This window comes from Fistularia commersonii, chromosome 28 (assembly GCF_037954325.1).
Source record: "Fistularia commersonii isolate RoL2024-O1a breed Wild chromosome 28, RoL_Fcom_v1.0, whole genome shotgun sequence".
Classification (NCBI taxonomy): Eukaryota; Metazoa; Chordata; class Actinopteri; order Syngnathiformes; family Fistulariidae; genus Fistularia; species Fistularia commersonii.
The window spans coordinates 9,354,519-9,375,313 of record NC_141311.1 but is presented as its reverse complement, the minus strand read 5'-3'; the positions used below and the strand labels follow the sequence as shown (position 1 = coordinate 9,375,313).

The following is a 20,795-nucleotide window of genomic DNA, read 5'->3' as shown; positions in this document are numbered from 1 at the left end:
GGCTTGAGGCCTGTCCACAAGCAGACACCGGGTCCATTCCACCACTTTGGGTTCTGTCACTTTTTGGCACTTATGGAGGCTGGGGAGACCAGCGATGAAGAGGAGAGGGGGGGCATGAGCGGAGGAACGGGTGCGTTGAGATGACGAGTGAAGGACGAGGGAAAAAGAAAGAAAAGTCTTGCAGGTCCTCTCACATTCAATTCTCTTAAAGGAGCAGAAAGTGGGGTGAAGCGACATCTCGGGGTGAAGCAGAAGAATGCAGCCCACTGGAGGCTGAGGAAGCCTGGAGAGGGTGCTGTCTTGGGAAACGCCACTTGAAGCTTATTTTAACACTGGATTTTTTTTTTTTTTTTGTTTTTATTTTTTTTTATAGATTCCTTGCTCTGACCTTTAAAAAATAGAAATGAAATACTGGTGTAATCGCAACTCCTGCTGCTGGTTCCCTGGGAAATGGGGGCGGTGAGTGCAGGACCTCACTTAGATTTGTGAATAATTTTGGATTTTGCTGATTGGTTAGTTCCAGGCAGCAATGTTAAGAATAATATTGAAGCTAAAGTCACCAAACAAAATCACTTTTCACTCGATTCAAAATACTAACACTAATTTATTGATTTGTGTTTTTTGTCCTTTCAACTTTAGGGCCAAATTATGAGTTGAGTGTCAGCTCAGTTTCAACACATGCCTCACGTTAAACTTGGGCAAATGCTTATAAGATAGTGATTAAAAAAAAAGTGAATGATAATTGTTGTAACATTTTGTAATATTATATCACTCACTTGGGCCATTTTGCACAATAAGTGCCTCGACAGCTTTGGATTTTGGACAGTTTCCTGACATCTCTATTGTTAGTTTCATGAATGTGTAAAAAATTGAAATTCTGTATTGACATCTGTTTAAAATCAGCATCACACAGGCTCTACTGATAAATAAGCTGTTCCAGATGCTAACAGACGTGCTAACTGGAACAAAAAGAAGCTTTGGCCTCGTTCACTACAGATATTTTCAACGGCGAAATCTGCCATTAAACGTCAGTGTAGCTACTCTACGGTTTATTTGACAAAGGAAAGGCAAACAGCCCCAAACACAACATGCGTCATAAATACGAGGATTAGCTTTTTTTTTTTCTGGGGGGCTGGTGCGGGTCTGGTTGCTCCGAGGGTGGAGTTAGAGAGAGAACATGTTTAAGGACACACTGGATGAGGTCGTGTTTAAGAGCTGGAGAGCGCCACCGACGGATTAACAGCGTCCAAGCGGCGACGGGACGAAAGACACGACTGGTGAATGCGCGCTGATCCCTGGCGTTGAAGCTGGAGTGTGTGTGTATGAGTGTGTGTGTGTGTTTCTACCTGTCGGGGACCAGCGACCCGCCAGGTGTCTGACCTGCAGTCAAATAGTGAGTTTTCAAGCCGTCGCCCCTCAGGATCCACGTGCGAGGGTTCTTCTGACGGATTTCAGTCCGAGGGGGAGGGGGACACACCGCGGGGTCAAGTTCTGGAACCCCGGCCGGCTTCAGCACAGGATCTGGGAGAACGGATGTCTGAGCAGCTCCTCGGCGCTGGGCCGATGCATGGCCTCGACAAAGATGCAGCGGATAAAGTCCCGCGCCTGGTCGGAGGCGTGCAAGGGCAGCGGCGGGTTGGTGGGCTGCGTGGCGATCTTGAAAATGGCCGCCATGGCCTCGTATTCAGCCCAGGGGGGCTTCTGGGTCAGCATCTCCACCACCGTGCAGCCGAGGCTCCTGGAAAAGACAGGCGCAGTTTGGTTTTTCACTCCGTCTCGGCTAAAGAGGAATAACTCTTAAGCAGGAATGTTCTGAGGGGAAACTTTGGCTCGTTCGGCCTCCAGACTGTTTGCTCTGGGCGCCTCCTCCTGTCAGGTGGGGGTACGAGGCCTCCTGGGGGCAGGAACATACCAACCCCCGTTACGTCCTGTCTGGCTGGCTCCCGTCCAAACACGTCGGCGGGCCGCCTCCTATAAGAACTTCAGCGACTAATGTGTGTGGGAACCCCTCGGATAACTGGATTAAGGCTCTTTATTCATTTATTTGTTTTGGGGGTTTTCCCTTCAAAGACCAACAACTTTTAAGAGATGAAGAGTGTATTTATGTCTTCCTCAATAGCTACCTGTTCCTTAGACTGCCATTAAATGTTATAGTTAATGTGTCTCTTACCTCACGTTAATGTAATTATTAATGATAGATAAATTATGGATAAAAATAACAATCTTTTACCTCACGTTGAATTAATTATTAATGTTATTAATTTATTTTGGCTCTTTTATCTCTTTTAAGATGAATGTGATTGCTGAGATTGTTTCTTCACTTCACATGTTAAGCTACACAGTAATAACTTGACTTACAAGTTACAACCTCGTGATTCAATTTGCGTGTATATCAAATTGATATTCCCCATTGAAATGCAATTAATCTGTTGCAGCCCCCCCTTTTGTTATATGTTTTAAAAAAGAACAATAAACAAACAAACAAACAAACAAATAAATAAATAAAGAACAAAAGAAAGAAAGAAAGCGAATGGAAAGAAATAAACTGGATTTCTTAAGTGTATTTACCATGAATACTGGACGAAGATGCCAGCGGTTTGGGGAATTTTTCACTTCGTGTTTTATTACTTAGCTTACTTGCTACAAAGGAATTTCCCCTGAGGAGATCAATAAGGTTTATCATATCTTTCACCCTAAATGCTACACTTTACTGCTAAATTTTGCACACTTTGCAAGACATTATCTCTAAACTTAATTTGGTGATGCAGTGAACGGTGGTTCTTTTTGGTCAAATGATCAAACGATCCCTGACAGGGTTTGAATAACTATTCCGATGCCTCGTCCGTTGATGCTCCCGCCGTCTGCTGCACCACATCGCCTTACAGATGACGCTTTCGGTCATGGAATCTCACCCACAGCGAGTTCTCCCTCTCTTCATGGGCAAGTCACCAACATGCACAGCGTGCTCATGCCTTTCCATGGTTTCTGCTGGGTTATCTAGTGGCGGGCAGCGCATCTGGCTGTTAAACGCCACTTCACAACAGCAGCCACATCAGTGTGAAACGCTCATCCCGCTCGCTCGTAACTCGGATCTCGGCTCAAAAAGCCAAAAAAAAAAACAGAGCGAGCGACAGCACGTTTCTTGTTAAATTCGTTACTTGATGCACTCCTATGTAAAGGTTCCGCTGTATTCTGTCATTGAAGGTTTCTTCATGAATTACAAACGTATTTCTCTGTGTCGAATAGGGCTATGTGTGCTTTTGTGTGTGAGACCGATGGACAAAAGTTTGTGAGCTTAGTCTCACCAGACGTCTGCCTTCCTGCCGTAGCCCTCGCCGCTGATCACCTCCGGGCTCATCCAGTAGGGGGTGCCGGTCACCGAGCGAATCCCGGTGCCAGACATGCAGATGGTCTGCAGCCTTTTGCTGGCGCCGAAATCTCCGAGCTTGACATTCCCGACCGAGTCCCGCAGGATGTTGGCACCTGAGGGCAGAATACTACACGTCAGGAACTCTGCCCTCTGTGAGAAACACCGGGGGGGGGGGGGGGGGGAGTGTGTGAGCCCACCTTTGATATCCCTGTGGACGATCATGTTGCTGTGCAGGTAGGACATGCCCTCCAGGATCTGTCTCGTGTATTTCCTGGTCACATTTTCCGTGAGAGCCCCGTAGGCCTTCAGCTGGTCTTTGACAGATCCCTGACAGGAAGGAAGCACAATATTTAGTTTAGATTGCCCCAGAAAAAGAACAACAACAATGACCCGGACTGACAAGGCATCTAGGATTCTACAACTGCCGATTGAACGCCATGGCCGGGAGGCAAAAAAGCCAGAATGACACCTGGGAGCAGGAGATCTTTATGATCAGACGTGGCATTTTTGCACTGCTCATCATGGTTGGGTTGTAGCCAGTCACAGCTGACATTGAGATGAGTTGGCCAAACCTGGACCGGTCAGCTGTCAGTCTCAGGTTCACGTATGGTGACGTGCAACCATTCACTTTCTCTCTTACTCACACCTACCGACAAATTCTAGTCTTCAATGAACCTCCTGACTGTTTTGGCACTATCGGAGGAAGATGAAGAACCTTGAGAGAACCCAGGCAGGAGAACCAAGACAGAATCAAACCGGGGCATGTCTTGCTGTGAATTTTTAGCTCTAACCAGCTGTAACCCTGGGTCTGTTTGTGGTGCAAAAAATAAAAATAAAAAATGATAGGATGAAAATACAGTACACACACGTGCGCGCACAGAGATCTTGATGCTGGAGTTGGCTCATATCAGTTTCACTAGTTTACCCTTGAGGCCCGGCGAAAAATTCCACGTGACTGGATCGTGCTGGTCTTGAGACAAGTCAGGAAGTTGGCTAAATAACTTTGGCCGGGGAACCTGAATATCCTTGGCCTGAGGAGCCAGCGCTGGAACAGTCACCGCGTACGATCGGGGGTTAAGTTTGTGAGTTCCTTAAATGTTTCCTGGAGAGGTCTCTGTTTTGAAATGAACTGTTACAGTGAGACCATGAGAAGAATATACAGCCCTTTAAGACGTTCTGGAACTGGTAGCTATTAACCTCTACCCTATCGATGTCATCTATCTTAGGCGAATAAAACGTGCCTGTGAAAAGAAAGTGTTGAATTTTGAAGCTAAAATGCCACCGGGTGACGCTGCAGGGACTCACCCCAGGCATGTACTCCATGAAAATGGTGAGGGTCTTCTCATTGTGGTCCCTCAGGCAGCCGTAGTATTGGACGATGCGCTCGTGATGTAGATTCTTCAGCAGCTGGATTTCACACTCCAGGGCGCTGACCTCCTGTACGAGGACACACAGGGATCAGGGAGTTACACGCTGCAAGATCTAGTGGGGGCTGGAGCCAATCCGAACTTGTGTTGAGGTGAGAGGCGGGGTTTAACCTGGACGGGTCAGCTGTCAATCACAGGGCCACAATTAGAGATATTCAACCATTTTCTCTCATTTGCACCTAGAGACATTTTGTCTGTAATGAACCTGGTTTTGGACTGTCTCAGTAGTCGGAGCAGAATACTGAGCTACTGAACAACTGAATGACGCCTTGACAGCAATTTTTTTAACATTTTTTTCTTTTTTCTTCTTTTTAGCTGAAGGCTGGTGTTTCCACAGGAGAACAAGGTAAACACCAACCTGACAGCAGAACAGCACTCAGCACTTCACAGATACAGGAAGTGCCGGTGCTTGTTTGCTCGGCGGCGCACAGGAAAGAGAAGCTTTCAATGTGCCGGAAGCAGGCTGAGAAATGAAAGAGGGCCTCCATTGCAGAACGAATTTCTTGTTTTGTGTCATTATGCTAGGATCATGGGACAAACCCTGATTTAAAAGCTGACGGTGATTTATAACTGGTCAGTCAGTGCGTTTGAATGCAGAAGGTCTGGTGGACTTGGAGATTGTGATTTATCAACTCAGACGACGAAGGGAAAACTGATTTAAAAAACAGCTAAAGAGGCCCCTGTAAGACTTGAAATGCCGTAAAAGGAAGAGAAACCAGGAATTTGTGAAGGGGAAGTGAACGAGAAAAGTAAAGATATGCTCCGGTGACACAGTGCTCTCTCACCTTGCTGGTTTCAGGACTGTCGGGATCGAACTGGACTTGCTTCGCTGCCAGCTCCCTGCCGGTATCCACGTCGTAGCAGAGGTAAACCCGTCCGAACGCCCCCTGGCCCAGGAGTTTGCCTCGCCGCCACGTCACCGGAGCGCTGGGGGCTGACATACAAAAATACACTCCGTCACCCGCTCCTTTTTTCTGCTCAGTTTCATCGTTAACTGAATTGCTTCTCATTTTGGCCGGGCCATTCTGGAAAAAGAGACTGTCCATCTCAATGTGCTATTGTTTTCTGATGAAATAAAGGTTAATTAAAGATTTAAAAAAAAAAAAAGCCATTTCAATGAATAACCTTCAGATGAACTCAAAATCTGTGGCAGAAATGAAGCAGTGCGGCTTTCGAGGACAAGAGCGGGAATTTTCAGTGCAAGACAACATTACACAACCCAAGCATTCATATTGTTTTTTTTGTGTCAGTAATGGCAATTAAAAAAAGAATGTTGAAATTTCGGCAACGTTTGTCACCCCGTCTGTCACATAAAAGCGTCTGTTCACCACATCCATCCTGTCTTCTAGCCTTGATTTAGCTGCCTGTAGCCTAACGCTAGCTTAAAGAAACCATCGGGTACCATGTTCAAATCCTCCATTAGCATATGGGGCCTCCAGTTGACTGAGTTTCGAAATGTTTGAAATCAGTATTGATCGTTTTTATACAGTTATCTTGATGTAAAAATTTGGCCAAAAGCATTTCTGGTCTTTGTAAGCATCTGTTAGCCGCATATTAGTTATCCATAAATTGTAATGGAGTCATGTGTTGGCTGGTTAGCCATGTATTAGCTTAATATGTAATATGGGTGTGTGTGTGTGTGTGTGTGTGTGTGTGTGTGTGTGTGTGAGGGGAGGGGGGATCCTCGCCAGGAATGAATTCAAAACAAAAATAAAACTGGGACACATTTGGGGAGACTGAGGGACCATGAACACATCACATGTTTTTATTTGTGTGTGGATTTTGTGTGTCTGTTTACAATTGTTGGGAATCCAAGCTGTTTTTAGATGCGATTAAATTTTTGCATTTACATGCAATTAAAGTCTATAATCAAACTGTGAAACAATCGGGGAGATAAAAAACAATATGAATTGTTTGCAATTACAAATAAGGTTTGGGATATTTTTAATCTTTTACACATACTTTTTTTTTTTGTCAAAGTCTGGCTTCTAATAGATCATTTCCCTTGGGACTATGTTGCCATGGTTACTCGAAATTCAAATACGCTCATCTTGCCAGTAATTGCTTTTCAACAGCCAGAGGGGGGCAGCGCGAGGCCCAATAATACAATATTTAAGACTATAATTGTATGCCGGAATCATTTTTCTAAGATTGCCATTTATTTTTAATTATTACCAAAAAAAAAAATTAAATACTGATCTATAAGATATCCTTGTCATGAATTGATTTATTTACCTATTTATATGGTAATGAATCAAAATGCCAATTTTTTAACTTGTTTCATCTTCCATTCAAGAAAGTGCTCATTAAAAGGTACACCAGCGGAGCACTCACATTTGTGCGCGACAGAACAGTCCTGCGGGCGGAGCCTGCCCTGGGCGTCCACCAGCTGCCAGCTTCCCAGACTCTCTTCGCTGCCGTTCAGCGAACGCCGCGAGGGCACCAGGGTGAAAAGGTTCCCCTGCGCGCGGCGGATCCGGGGAAACGTCCTTCGGCCTTGAGGGGGAGGAGAAAGGAGATGGAGCGCAGGATGTTGGAGAGCCGTGGCGCTAGTCCTTCAGATACAAGAGGGCTTGGATGGGTCGTCTTACCCTCGCTGTGGTCCTTGTGGTGCAGGGAGACGTGATACCTGCGGGGATACGTGCCCCCCTTTCCCGACCCCCTGTCATACACGTGGTTCTCTCTATCTGAGGGGGACAGTGGGCGGACGGTTACGACCTGTCTGCTGGGTCCACGGGAACGGGTCGAGCTGCGGAAGTGTCGTCTCTCACCTGCGCACTCCTGCCGGTTATCGGGGTAACTCTTGGCTCTGTGCATGCGAGACTTCCTCATCGACGGGCTGCGAAGACGGGGCGCGGATTAAAAATGGTCTCTATTGTCAGTCGCTTTGGATAAAAGCGTCTGCCAAATGCAATGTAATGTAGTGTAATGTTTCCCGGATGAGAACGTCAGTCGCCGATTCCCCGAATTTAAAATGGATACCCTCTCTTCGCTCACTCTGCTTCATTGGTTCATCACGCCTGATGGAATCTCACCCTCTCACACGTTGATCAGTGTGTGTTCAGTGAAGGTGTGAATGAGAGTGAATGGTTGGATGTCTATATATACACCCTGTGATTGACAGCTGACCCTATGAGCAATACCCCCCGCAGAGAATGAATGAACTTTTTTTTAATTCACTGTTTACTTCTGGTTAAACTTTACTACTGCATATTGTAGATTTAGATACAGTGGCGTTGTGGAACAGACAGGAAGTAGAGCTGGAGGTCGCAGATATAAATATTCTCCTTGGGAGTGATGAAGCTGGATGCGATCAGGAATGAATCCATCGGAGGGACAGGACATGTTAGAGGTTTTGGAGATAAGCTCAGACGCAGATGGCTCGGTCGCGTACAGAGGAGGGATAGCGAATATATTGGTTGAAGGATGCTGAGGTTGGAACTGCCAGGCGGGGGGGTCAAGGGGAAGATTTATGGATATAGTGGAAGAGGACAAGGAGTTGGAGGATACAGAGAATAGGGTTAGATGGAATAGGCTGATTTGCTGTAGCGACCCAGGGAAGGGACGGCTGACTGAGTCATGTAGTCATGTAGAGTACTAGTAGAGTCATGGATAGAATAATATAATCAGTTGTCAACGCTGCTCCCACGCCCCACCTGCTGATTTACAGCTCTAAGCCCCCCCGTGCTCACCTGTCTGAGCTGCTGTCCAGCGACTGGCAGCTTCCTGAGACCGAATTCTCCGCGCTGCTCCAGGGATCCAGCACCTGCAAGGCAGGCCGACAACAAACCCGCTCACATCTCCGAGCCCCTGCCACGCTCCTCACGCCATTCCTCAGATCCATATCAGAGGCGAAATGGAATTTTGTGAGTGTAAATATTTTGGAAAACCGTAAGAGGGAACTCCTTCTGACCTTTTCTCCACCCTCCCGCCCCCACTTGAAATGAATTACTGTAAATCTTTACATTCCCTACCCCCGCCCCCCACCAAAAAGTGACTATTTTATATATTTACATGAAGAAAACAACATTGAAAGGCTAAAGACAACCCATAAATGTCACATGTACTCATTAACTGAGGTGAAATAAACAACTGTTAGTTGTGCACAGACCCCCCCCCCCCCCAAACTCCCATCCAATTGTGAGAAGTGAAGCGCTGACTTACACACTGGTCGCTGGTCTCGGGGATGAACTCCCCCTCGCTGTTTATGCTGGTGTATGAACCCTGGCGGGCGATCCTCTGCTGGCGCTCGGGCACATAGCCAGGGGGAGGGGAGCTGCGCCCCGTGTTCTGGGAGCCTGGGGCGGGGGGGAAGACCGCGAATAGGTAAACACTCGATTTGAAGGCTTTTGGTCTGCGGATGCACACACACACACACACACATGCGCACATAATATCTTTCCAGATTACACGTGTGGAAGTCAGACGTCCGAGCTGCTGACGCAACAAGGCAGAAAATAAAAAAAAACCAAAAACATCAGCAGCAGCTCTCATTACGGAGGCCCGAAATTCAGTTTGACGGGATTAAATTGCGTTTACCAGACTCGTATTTGTCATAAAGACCAGATCTCAAGACTTCTTGCAACAACTGCGACACACACACACGCACACACTAGCAGCACACTGTAATCTGATTGGCCGCTGTCCAGAAGGCATCGTCTTGTATTGGCGAACAGGAAAAGGAAGAGGACCCATTGCTGGAAGGGGAAGCCAAAGAATGAGCAGGCAAAATGAAAGGGGGTGGGGGGGAAGCAAAGCCACAGACAGGGAGATCAATGGGTTGACAGAGAGAGATAGAGATAAAGAGAGAGAGAGAGAGGGAAAACGAAGCCACAACATCATGACAGCAGCCGATTACTAAACACTGCGGCCCCTGAAAGTGACACTGTGATGTCACTTCCTGTCTCGGGCTTGAGTGGGTCACAAGGATCACACAAGCTGCGGCGGTTTTGTTTCACAATCACGCACCGGTGGACTGATGGCGCCCCCTCGGCTCAGAGGACTGGTAAACTGTGCTGACGTCGCCGGTGGACTGGGAGGCCTTGATCCGCACCTGCTTGCACGGCGGCTGATGGGAGGGGGTGGAGGCCTGCTGAGATACAGGTTCAAACTAGCAATTGGGACTGATCAAAATATGAGCGTTTGACGTGCACTAGCCCCGCAGCTACAGTCAGAAAAACATCCAACCACCAACCCGGCAGGGGTCAGGCGGGGAGTAAATATTTTCAAAATGGCCGCCGCAACTCGACGAGGGGGTTGAACCCAGAAAGTTATCCCGCTCAACAAGGGGGCGGATGGGAAATACTAAAATGTCATTGTGGATCAGCGCTAATAAACATGGTTAAGATCTTAACCCCCGCCCCCCACAGGAAGCGTAACACAAACAGATGAGGAACTCGGATTCTTCTGAAAACAGAATTCTGTTGTGAAGAAATAGCGGTGTTGAAATAGTATACTGTAAGTCTACGCGTGGCGTGTACGAGCATGTGTGCGCATGCATGCGCGCGTCTCTCACATTATTCAGCTCCTGTGCAAGCAACAGGATCCTGATGCTCTTCATGTTGGAGCTTCGGTCCAGCAGGTCGATTGCTTTGTCGAGGTCATCCTGACCCTTCAGGGGAATGGACAGCTGGGGGTGCAAATAAAAATGTATGTATAAATATATATTAAACAAAGACTCCTATACAGCCACGTGCACAGGAAATCTTTGTCTTCTACCTACACGGAGTGTGTAAACTCCTTTACCTCGTTGTTCATGTAGTGCAGGTCCACCTGCTGGCCAAACACAGCCTTCACCTTCTGCAAGATTTCCTCAAACTGCACAGGACGTCCAAACATCAGGATCCTGAGACGTAAAGAAAGAAATTGCACAGAGGGGGAGAGGGGAGGGGCGGTTGTTACGGAGCTGGAAGGTACCCGCTGCCAGGGAGGCCGCGCGCCAAGTACGAGCGTAACTCACACACACGCTGCCGTCCGGAGTGCGTGCGGATTCCTGCGAGTGCACCTAGCATACCTGTGGTTTGTGCAGGCGGCCACGGACGAACCACAGCGCCCCCCAAACCTCCAGCTCACATACCGGCCCGAATTAAGTGCTAGAGTGTGTGTTTCTCACCCCTAGATGTGTGTTCTCTCTATGTCGTGAACTGGAACATGTGACCCCGACAGTTTTGCCAGACAGCGAGGGTGTGTGCGTGCGTGCACATTGACTTGCACGGCTCTAAGGGATTTGCGCCGAAGCTCAGACATGACAGATGTTGTGTTTTTACAGAGCCTTATAAAGACCTTTTGTGTAAAATAAAACATTATGAAATTACTTAACTTCGAGAAACAGCTTAATTTGCATTTTTAGCTCTATGTGGAGTCACCCAGAATTCAAAGCAAAACACTTCATGTATCTATAACTATATTATTAATAGGTAACTACCTTACTTCCAGTGTTGTTCTAGGGAGCGGAGCATCATATGCATATTTTAACAGCAACAAAAACAATAATCTATCATCAGTATGATTAATTATGAAATTCCTCTCAACACCTTAGATTACATAATCTAAATAATAATCTCGGACTGAGGCTGTCATCGCTCTTCAATGGCTGTGTTTTACACACACACACACACACACACACACACACACACACACAAGCACACACGCACCCACACACACACACACACACAAACACATACACACAAGCATGCGCGAGCAAGCCCAACTCACCTCCTCTCCCCAGAGAACTCAAACTTTATCCTGACATCGTCCTGAGGGAGATCAGAAACAGAGCTCTCAGAAAAAACAAAACAAAACACTGTTGCCACGTCACAGCTGGAATAACACTCCATACTTGTATATTATTCATAAAAATACTTCAGTACCAGATATATTCCAATATTTTCTCCACCTCACGAAGGGGAATCTCGATTAGTACAGATATTTTCTATGTGTTTTCCATCTCCGCAGCAAGAAAAGTAGAGTAACCAAACAAAACTGTATAAATATTTAGCATTGTGTGTTGAATATTATTATTAATTATTACTGAGTCATTTTACCCAGACTGGGGTGTTTTTCCACCGCATGTTAAAATAAATATTGAAAAATCAATGTGAGGTTTGATGCAAAAACAGAGAAAAGCTGATAAGTGGCTTACACATACGGAAACAAACAATGACATCAAACAATAAAATATTTTCTTGTATTTTACTGTCAAAAAATTGATTCAAATTGTTTGTTTTTTTTTCCCCTCCCTACGGTGGGTTCGAAAGACATTTACAAATCATCCCCTCGATGTTTGGTGGGCAGGACCCCACCTGTCTGTTGGCCTGGGCTGGAGCCACCGGAGCGAGAGCTTTGGGTTTCCCGCAGTCGAAAGGCAACACGGGCTGGCGCCGCGACATCTGGAGGGCGACCAGGTCCTTCATGATGGAGTGAAGCGCCTGTCGCTCATCTAGAGAGGATCGTGGAGACAAAAAAAAAAAAAAAAAACAACAAAACGATTGGAAGATTAGAAAATGGATGACATGGGCGACAGGTACAAGACTGGGAGGGGGAGGGTTCAACCCGGCGACCTCTAACTGCGGCCATGTTGAGAGGAGGAGGAGGAGGAGGAGGAGGAGGAGGAGGGGCCCCTGTGTTTTTAATATGCCCGCTTCCGTGTTTGATCTCATAGGCGGGTCTTTGGCCTGGGACGAAGTGGCTGACGGAGAGAAAATACTTCGCTTGTGTAGCTTGGACGGACATGATAGAGCCCCCGAGGCAGCGGCCAGAACCAGCCTCCCCTCCCTCCCCCAGCCCTTCCTTGTCTTTGCGGCGCGGGGGGTCAATCAGTCACCAGGCAGCGGCGGAGGTGGCTCCGGCGGGCTCGGGCCACCGAGACGGACTTGGGTGCAAAGTGTCTGTTTTTACATGGCACGGGGAGAAAGCCCCGCTCCCAGAAACGTCTGCAGAACATCAGACCTCCGGGCGGCGGGGGGAAAAGGGGGGGCTGGGGTGGGCACTTACTCATGGCGGCGATGTTTGCCTGTTCGGTCTACTCGCGTCTCGTCTTCAGAAACGAGCCTGTGGCGTGCCAACACACCCGCTGCCTGCACGTAAACACAAACAAAGAAATCGATTACTCATGGGAGCAGGGCTGGACGCGGCTATTTCAGGCCGTGTTTCCACTGGGCTGGACGAAAAAACAAAGCAACGAGCATTTGACCCGATTTGTCTGAAAATTTGTGAAAAATTGAACTGATGTGAGAAAAAAAAACAAAATGTTGAGAAATGGAAAATGAGCTCCGCAGGAAATGGAACCTGCGCTTACAGGGAAAAGAAAATTTTGGTGACGCGAAAACGGAAAAAGCCACGATATGATTTTGTACTTAAGTTTAGTTTACAGAATGAGGAAGAAAAACTGTAAGAAACAAAGAAATAGCTTCCTGTTTTCCTTCTCAAATGGAAAAAAAAAAAAAAAAAAAAACAGTCAGGGACTTGGATCTTCAGCCCAGTGCTGAAAGACTCGACACCAGACCGTGTTTCTGATGTCTAATAGCTGGAGGTGCACAGTTTGGTTGAGGCAGCTTCCGCCTGAGAAACAAACAAACTAAACAAAAACAAACAACACAGCAGCGACTCGCAACTTATTTGGCAACCATTTTCCTCTCAAGGATTAGAAAGAAAACAAAAAACAGAAACAATCAACGGAGCCAATCCTAGCTGACCGTAGGGTAAGGGGGCGGGGTTTAGCCTGGACAGGTCACCCGTCAATCACAGGGTCGGCACGTAAACATACAACCATTCACCTTCTCATTCACATCTATGGACAATTTGATCTTTGTATGAGCCTGATGACTGTTTTTGGGCTGTGGGAAGAAGACAGAGAACCTGGAGTGAACCCGTTAGGAGAACACGGAGTCTAGTCACAGGGAGAACAATAATACATGATAGCAATACAGAAAAAACAAAGACAGCGGGACTCGACTTCGGGCCGGTGGCGCATTTTTCCAGGTGACACCTGTCGGCCTCCGCGACAAAGAGCCGATCTGCTCTGTGAAACCCGAAATCCAGCGTAACGGGACAGATTTCCCCTGCCCTCGTCTGTTTGAGGCGCAGCGGTTGATTAAAACCGCAGCAGGGATTTACAACGTGACGATAAACAGACGGTCTTTGCATGTTCAAAAAGTAGCATGAGCTAAATATTAGTCTCTCACTGGAGGCCTGCGTGATTCAGAACCTGCACATTGCATGTGAGAGTGTGTGTGTGAGTGAGAGAGAGAGTGTGTGTTTTGCCCACAATAGAGACCAGACTATTGGAAATGGCAGAAAGTCAAGCTGCACTGGCAACGATCAGTCTGGCAGAGTTCATATGGGAAGAATGTTTTCTGCTGGGGGGAGTGAGAGGGGGTGAAGGGTTCTGTCACTGTAAACATCTACCATCTTGAAACATCTCTGGCTGCAGAAAGCGGCGCTCAGCAGCATTTCCAGCAGGGCAGCGGAGTTTGCCCGGCTCAAGGTACCCACGGTGTTGTAAAAACCGCGGTGCCTGAGCTAATAAACCCCCAGGTTCTGAAGAAATCCGGCCAAAGTGAACACGAGAACTCTCCTGTTCCGTTCCTCTGACTGGAGGTTGTTTAAACTGCATTTGATTCCTTCGCATTACGGTCGACAGAAAGATTATTTCACTGTTAAATAAATCATACCGCCTGAGTGATTCCCCGGTCGCATATGTAAGGACCAGTTTATGATACGTGCAGGGACATCAACCGATCAAAACCTGACGGGAAAACAATTAAATATACTTGAAAATGATGGCGAGGTGTTAATGTTGGGATTTAAACCAGCACCATTATGTTACTGTCCATGGATGGGGGGGGGGGGGGGTGAAGAATTGTTGGAGCCAATCCCAGCTGCCAAAAAGGGGAGAGGCGGGTTTTAACCTGGATGTGCCAGCTGTCAATCACAGAGGCATCCTATCGTTCACCCTCATTCTCACACACCCACTTGGATCTACTGACTGTTTTCAAATTGTGGGAGGAGGACGGAGAACCCGGGGAGAGCCAAGGCAGGAGAACATGGTGGGAACACACAGAGAGAACCCAGCTGGCCAATGGTGAAATTGGATTATTTTTCATATTGATATTCTGTTAGCTTTTCCTCCAATGCTGCGTTTTCACAGTCCAAAGGTGAGAAATGTAATCCTGGACGTCTAGACTTCAAATCCAACCTCTCTCTGATGAGAATTCAAACGTCTGTTGCAGCTGGATTGTAATTCCACCGTATCAGGTGTTGAAATCCTGCCTCTCGTTTATAAACACGGCGTCGGCCAGCGAACGGATGTACTTTTCCATCTCCAGCATCAATATCAGCTACGAAAGTTGGACGCCTGTCTACTCCGGCGGCCACGACAAACAAAATGCGGAGTGGGTCTCGCAGATTGCAAAAACCAAAAAGTCAGCGATGGTGGCGACGGGAAGCACGTCCCTCCCCAGGTGACCGGCACCGGGTCACAACGCACGTGTGGTTACAAGGATAGGACAGAACCATGTGGGCGCAAAAAAATAAATCAAAAAAGAAAAACAGAACCAGGTCCTCCACATCCAAACCCCCTCTACACAAAAAGAACCAATCATGTATGTTGCAGCTTGGAAAAGGTGGGCTGCCTGCACACCTTCAAATAGTCACTACATCTTTATTTTGGAAATCCTCCAAGGTTAAACTGCCAACGCGATGAGCAAGCGCCCGCTGCTCGACCCCCGCACTCGGCTTTCGCGGGAACTCGAACAATTACAGATCGCTAACGGTCACATGACTGGTGTTCGTGGTCAGACCCCTGGACGTAACCGGACACAGGAGGATAAACGCCACCTGCGGGGTGGAGCTTAGATCTGACAGTTGGTTCATCGCCTGAAAAAACAACAACACGCGGACGCGGGAATGTACATCTGTGCACCGGCACCAGGGCAACCCGGTCACCACGGGCTTCTGGGTAATAATCACCCACAGGAATGCTGGGCACGTCCGTCCGCAGCCAGCTGAGCGTTGCCATGTTGCCTCCGAACTGAGGGCGCTTTGGTCGAAGCGGAAACCGGAGGAACGTCAAGTCCGTGGCGGTGCGGCGGCGTCTTGAAATACATAACCTGGAGTCGATGAGGGGCGAAGTTCTCTCCACTGTAAGTGAATCGGAATGCTAAACTGTCAGCGGATCGGAGAGTGGGGGCTCACGTTGCCGTCGACGACGCAACAAACGTCTTCTGTCCGGTTCCGCCAGCCATCCGCTTCCATCCCCTGGTTCTCCTGATTTTAATTACCTCCCGAGTGGAATGCGGGGAATTCGGCGCAGAGAGAGGCTTCACTGTACCAGCCTGGTCAGCTGTGCCCACTTTATTTTCCTTGTATCGCATTTCCAAGACTTGCAGGATTTACATGGATTTTCCTCACCCACACACACATGCACGCAAACACACGCAGACACACGCCCCCCCCCTTTTCCCCCCCCGATCAGTCTTCCTTGAGAGGTGTTTAGTCTGAAGCTGTTTTTCCCACTCCTCGCTCCGTCTGTCGGGCTCGGGTGATGCATCTGGACTCGACGCCTCGGTGCAAATTCCCCTGGACCGCCGTCCCTCCTGCGCCCGGTGCCGGTGGGAACTCGCCGAAGAGGCCACCCGCCTACATCACAACCCATCCTTCCCATATGCCTGAGGGGTCCCCCCTTAGACTCAACCAAACACACACAGGTGCAGGAGTGAGCCTTCGGGGGTCGCCGGGCAGATGACATGGACACCCAGGAAATGAGCCCCCCAACCATCTGAATTAAAAATGACACGTTAATCTGGAACACGACCGTCCCAATCCAGAAAGGGTAGATTATTTGAAAGAGCAGAAGACTCGGGCTGACGTACGCTAATAAATCATCCGGTTTCTCTGAATAAATGACTCAATACCTGCCTCATCCTCAGAGACTGGACCATAACATCTCTCGTCAGCCACATCGCTCGCTCGCAGCGTCCCAATCCACAGCTGCAGTGCTATTTATCTCCTTAAAGCATCCGCGGCAAGGGAGGAGTATATATAAAGAACAGCTCAACACTTGAAGATCTGCATTATATTTCCCACCAATACATAGATATCAATGGAATCGCTAAGAAAATGAACTGCCAAGATGGAGCATGTGTGTTAGTGGGGTGATGGGAGGTTAATATCCAAGCTGACATGTCCTGCTGAAAAGTGAGCAATCGCCATGATTCAGAAAATCCTGAAAGAAAAGTCTCAAATGACTGATCCGGTCTTCAGACAAGAATCCAGGGTTCCTCCTGGTCCTGGACCGGCCACTGGCTCATGCTTTATCCAGACTCACCTACAGGTGTTAGTCCACCCCAAACCTGAAACCTTTTCCCTGCACAGGTCTTAACTATCTATCAGCAGGACCATCCCAGCCTGGGCCATCGCATTCCACACCCGCGGTTGAATCCCGACCCGAGTCCCGGTCCCGTCGCTTCCCCCGCCGTCTCTACAGTTTGACCGAAGCGGAATGATTCAGCGTCCGCTGTCGAGCTCCGGTTTGGATTGGGTTCCGTCCGCGAACGACCCGAGAACAGGGTTTCGACCGCTGGACCAACGACAGAAACCTCTTCAGCTACCCCTCTCGCTTCAGAGGGCAAACAGACAGCTCGCTTCAGTCAGACAGGCGGGTGTCATGACAACCAATCAACTAATCCAAACTTTCACCTGCTGCATTACTTATAACTGCTCTATCCATCAGTGTGTGCGTGTGTGCGCGTGTGCTGCACAGCTGCACCTCATGAACTTGGAGCACAATCAGGTATTTATGGTCTCATAACGGGCTGAATATGAGCAGGTATGCACAGGCATGCGCGCACACACACACACACACACACACACACACACACACACACACACACACACACACACACACACACACACAATGTTTATACTGAAGCCGGACCAGAAACACCGTTTCACAGACTGATGTTCTTGAGAATCTTGACTTTGAGCTCAAATGAAAGCTTTACTTTCCCACGTTCTGAGTGTTTGTATGAAACGTCACACCTTCGGGCCGAAGGTTTAATACAATAAATACACAGCTCATGTTCGGATGCAGTAACGGTTAGAAAAAAACTGCACCATGGGTATGGTAATAGAGTCTATTACCATCTTATTACTCATTTATTATCTATTCAAGGGCTGTAAAAACAATGATTCACTCAGTCATCTGGATTCAATCTGTCGTCGATGAATGACAAAGTGCACGCCTATGGTATTTTACAGTTTTAGAAATAAACAAAAAAAAACAACAACTCAGTGTGACGGCAGTCGTCGTCCCCTCGGCGCATCTCCGTCTAGCGGCTCACCTCAGCTGCCCCTGAAACCGCAGCCAGCGGCCTGTTTACTTTTCTGGCGTCCTTAAAAATTACCTGAAAATATTCTCAGCAGCGGCTCAGGCCTCGGCCTTTTCCCTGCAAACCAGTCGCTGCCACGAATAATAATAGCAATAATAAGACGAAGAAGAAGACGAAGAAGAAAATGCACTGATGCTGAATAAACACAATGTGATTTTGTTGTCGAGACATTTCCGAGGCGTTAATATTCTTAAAAGCGAGGTTTCGGTTCCAGCCCTGAACCAAAGCAGGTTTCTTCACAGACACCTGTGTCCAGTTCCCGACACACCACGACATTGTCCGAGGAACAACAACAAAATCAACTTTTAATGTTTCCCATGTCGTCTCGGAGGACGTCTTCAGGTCCGGCATCACATATTCGCTAACTTTCTCCTGGGGAAACTCCTCACTTCTCTGGAGGGCTTATTTCACCTTCTTTCCTGCCTTATCCTTCTTTGAAATGACAGAATTTCAAGAATCCTGACTAATTTACACCTTGATTACAGATATCACTCACGTACTTGTAGTTTAGTTACCGACCAAAGTACTCCCGGGAACAGATTTGATCTTGAAACGACTAAGAGAAAAACGTGGATTTTTAATTCTAATTTCTAAACAAATATATATCAACTTTCCCACCGGCACATAAATGCATCGCGGTCATCACTCATCACCGTTTCCGGTCACGTGGCTGCGCGATCTCACCTGTGACCAACTCACCTGAGGTCGTGGGGATGAAGCGACGTGCTCGTCCATCGGGCGCCATGACAGGGCTCCCACTCCCACTCCGACTCCGACACTTCTTCCTCCACAGGTCTCCCGCACTTTTCTTTCACGGTGAAACGCGGAAAAAAACGGCCGTATCTGACGGGGTTGGGGGTCGGCTGCACCCCGGAAGTTTGGAGGAACTTGAACTTTTAACACATGTTCTCGCGGGACTACAATTCCACGCCAATTGGAAGAAAAATAAGGGAAATTATAAGGGACTGACCGTCATTCAAGGTGAGACCTTCACCTGGCGAGGGAGTAGGTTTGTGGGGAGGTGGAGGAGGACGAGGGGGGGGGGGGGGCGTCACGCCACGGTTTCCGTGATTTTTTTTTTCCCTCTTCCTGCTAACTTTGCAGATTCTCCGCGTTACCAGCTTCGACCCGCGGGAGGAGACGAGACGTCCGAATCCAGGGATTCGTTTTCCGCGTCAGATCCAATCAGCGCTCGCATCCGCATAAAAAAACAAAATAATAATAAAAAAAAACGTGAAAATTTTAAATAGTGGGATTTTGATTTTTTAACATTTTTAAGCCCGAACGGAAGGGGTCTCCAGCAGCCGTTTTTTTGTGTGGGGGTTCGGTGAACAGTACCGGACTAGTGAACCGGATCGGCTACATCGGTGAGCTCCGGTGCGCAACTCCGGCTTGTTCACGCCGCGGCGCCGTCCCGACTTTCCAAGAACGTCCAAAGAAAAGAAATGTAAAAACCAACAATAATGGAAACCGGTTCCGAGTCCAGGACGCGGTGTCTCCGGACCAAAACAAACCGCCGAGCGGATTTCGAGCGACTACGTCAAACTTCCTGACGGAGGAAAAAACACCGCCACCGGAACCCGCGACTCGCTTTTCGGCCACATCGCGGAAAAACAACGCCGAACCGCGCGTCCGAGTCGAGTCCGCGTCCCGCCACCGTCCAGACGGCCCGCCGTCCTCCCGGGTTTGTTCCCCCTGGCTGCGGCGGGGGAGGAGGGGGGGGTTCTGGTGACTGAACTATCTAAATTTGCGCCGCGCAGTCGCGGGGACGCGCCGCTACCCCGGCCGCCCGGGAGCGCGCACGCTCTAGAGGCGGACCAGTTGTGACGTAGGCCGAGCGCTGGCGTTGCCTTCACGACCGTCGGAAATTTGGGGTTTTTCGACTGTCTGGCGCTCCGAGAGGCACAAAGGGGATCTTGTTTTGGATGTGACGCGAATGAAAACTTGACCAAGAGTCTAATTACGTCTTCCTGTTAGCTTGAAATGGTGGGGGTCGGGATGGGAGGTGGGGTTTACTGTTATTTAACAAGCCCGCTGGGCTGATTCAGTCTTTCGACCTCCAAGGGCTGCAAAGTCTCGCTCTTTATTATTTTTTTTTATCATTTGCAAGAGGATGCAGACAATGGGGTTAGATGATTCACTCTGGCGACCCCTGAAGAGAACAGCCCAAAGGAAAAGAGTATTAATTACACCGAATAAAGAAAGTTTACGGCGTCATGTCCTCGTCGACACGAGATACGTCAACCCCGCTTGTTTCCATCCATTAGGTCGGTTTCAGTGAGATGCTCACCAGATGTGGTAAAACCTTTCTGAAAAATATATAATAAACACACAAGTCGGTGAGTTTGATCAACACCAGCATTTTATTTATTTTTTTCTCCAAAAGCATGTAAAAAAAATTGGAAGAAAAAAAATAATTTGGAAAATGCACAAAATGATTGGGTGTGTTGGCATAAAAAGGAGTGCACGATTAGATTAAAAAAACAAACAAACAAAAAAAAACCTCCATACCATGACTGAGCAACAAATAAAGGAGAGGAGAGGATGAGGGCTGTAGACCGAACCCTCGTGTCCATTCGTTGTAAGGCCACCTCCGCCTACACATCCATG

At 48.0% G+C, this 20,795-nt stretch overlaps 1 protein-coding gene across 1 annotated transcript; it reads right to left on the bottom strand.

The window, feature by feature from the left end:
• Window positions 1-337: 337 nt before the first annotated feature.
• map3k3 (mitogen-activated protein kinase kinase kinase 3) lies at window positions 338-19,016 on the bottom strand. The gene is made up of 17 exons (XM_086176319.1): window positions 18,885-19,016; window positions 12,790-12,872; window positions 12,099-12,235; window positions 11,512-11,552; window positions 10,543-10,642; window positions 10,313-10,426; window positions 9,766-9,886; window positions 8,962-9,095; window positions 8,490-8,563; window positions 7,569-7,636; window positions 7,389-7,484; window positions 7,132-7,293; window positions 5,583-5,731; window positions 4,676-4,807; window positions 3,568-3,697; window positions 3,306-3,483; window positions 338-1,738 (listed from the first exon to the last, which is right to left on the bottom strand). Exons 2-17 carry the CDS (start codon window positions 12,791-12,793, stop codon window positions 1,510-1,512), a joined length of 1,869 nt encoding a protein of 622 aa, XP_086032445.1. The 5' UTR covers window positions 12,794-12,872; window positions 18,885-19,016; the 3' UTR covers window positions 338-1,509.
• Between the last annotated feature and the right edge of the window lie 1,779 nt (window positions 19,017-20,795).

Excerpts from the sequence above, each read along its gene's own strand:
- map3k3 (XM_086176319.1), bottom strand. Across the intron at positions 9,096-9,765 it reads GGGGCGCCATCAGTCCACCG|GCTCCCAGAACACGGGGCGC; the intron begins GTGCGTGATTGT and ends CCCCCGCCCCAG. Across the intron at positions 8,564-8,961 it reads CCGAGACCAGCGACCAGTGT|GTGCTGGATCCCTGGAGCAG; the intron begins GTAAGTCAGCGC and ends CCTGCCTTGCAG.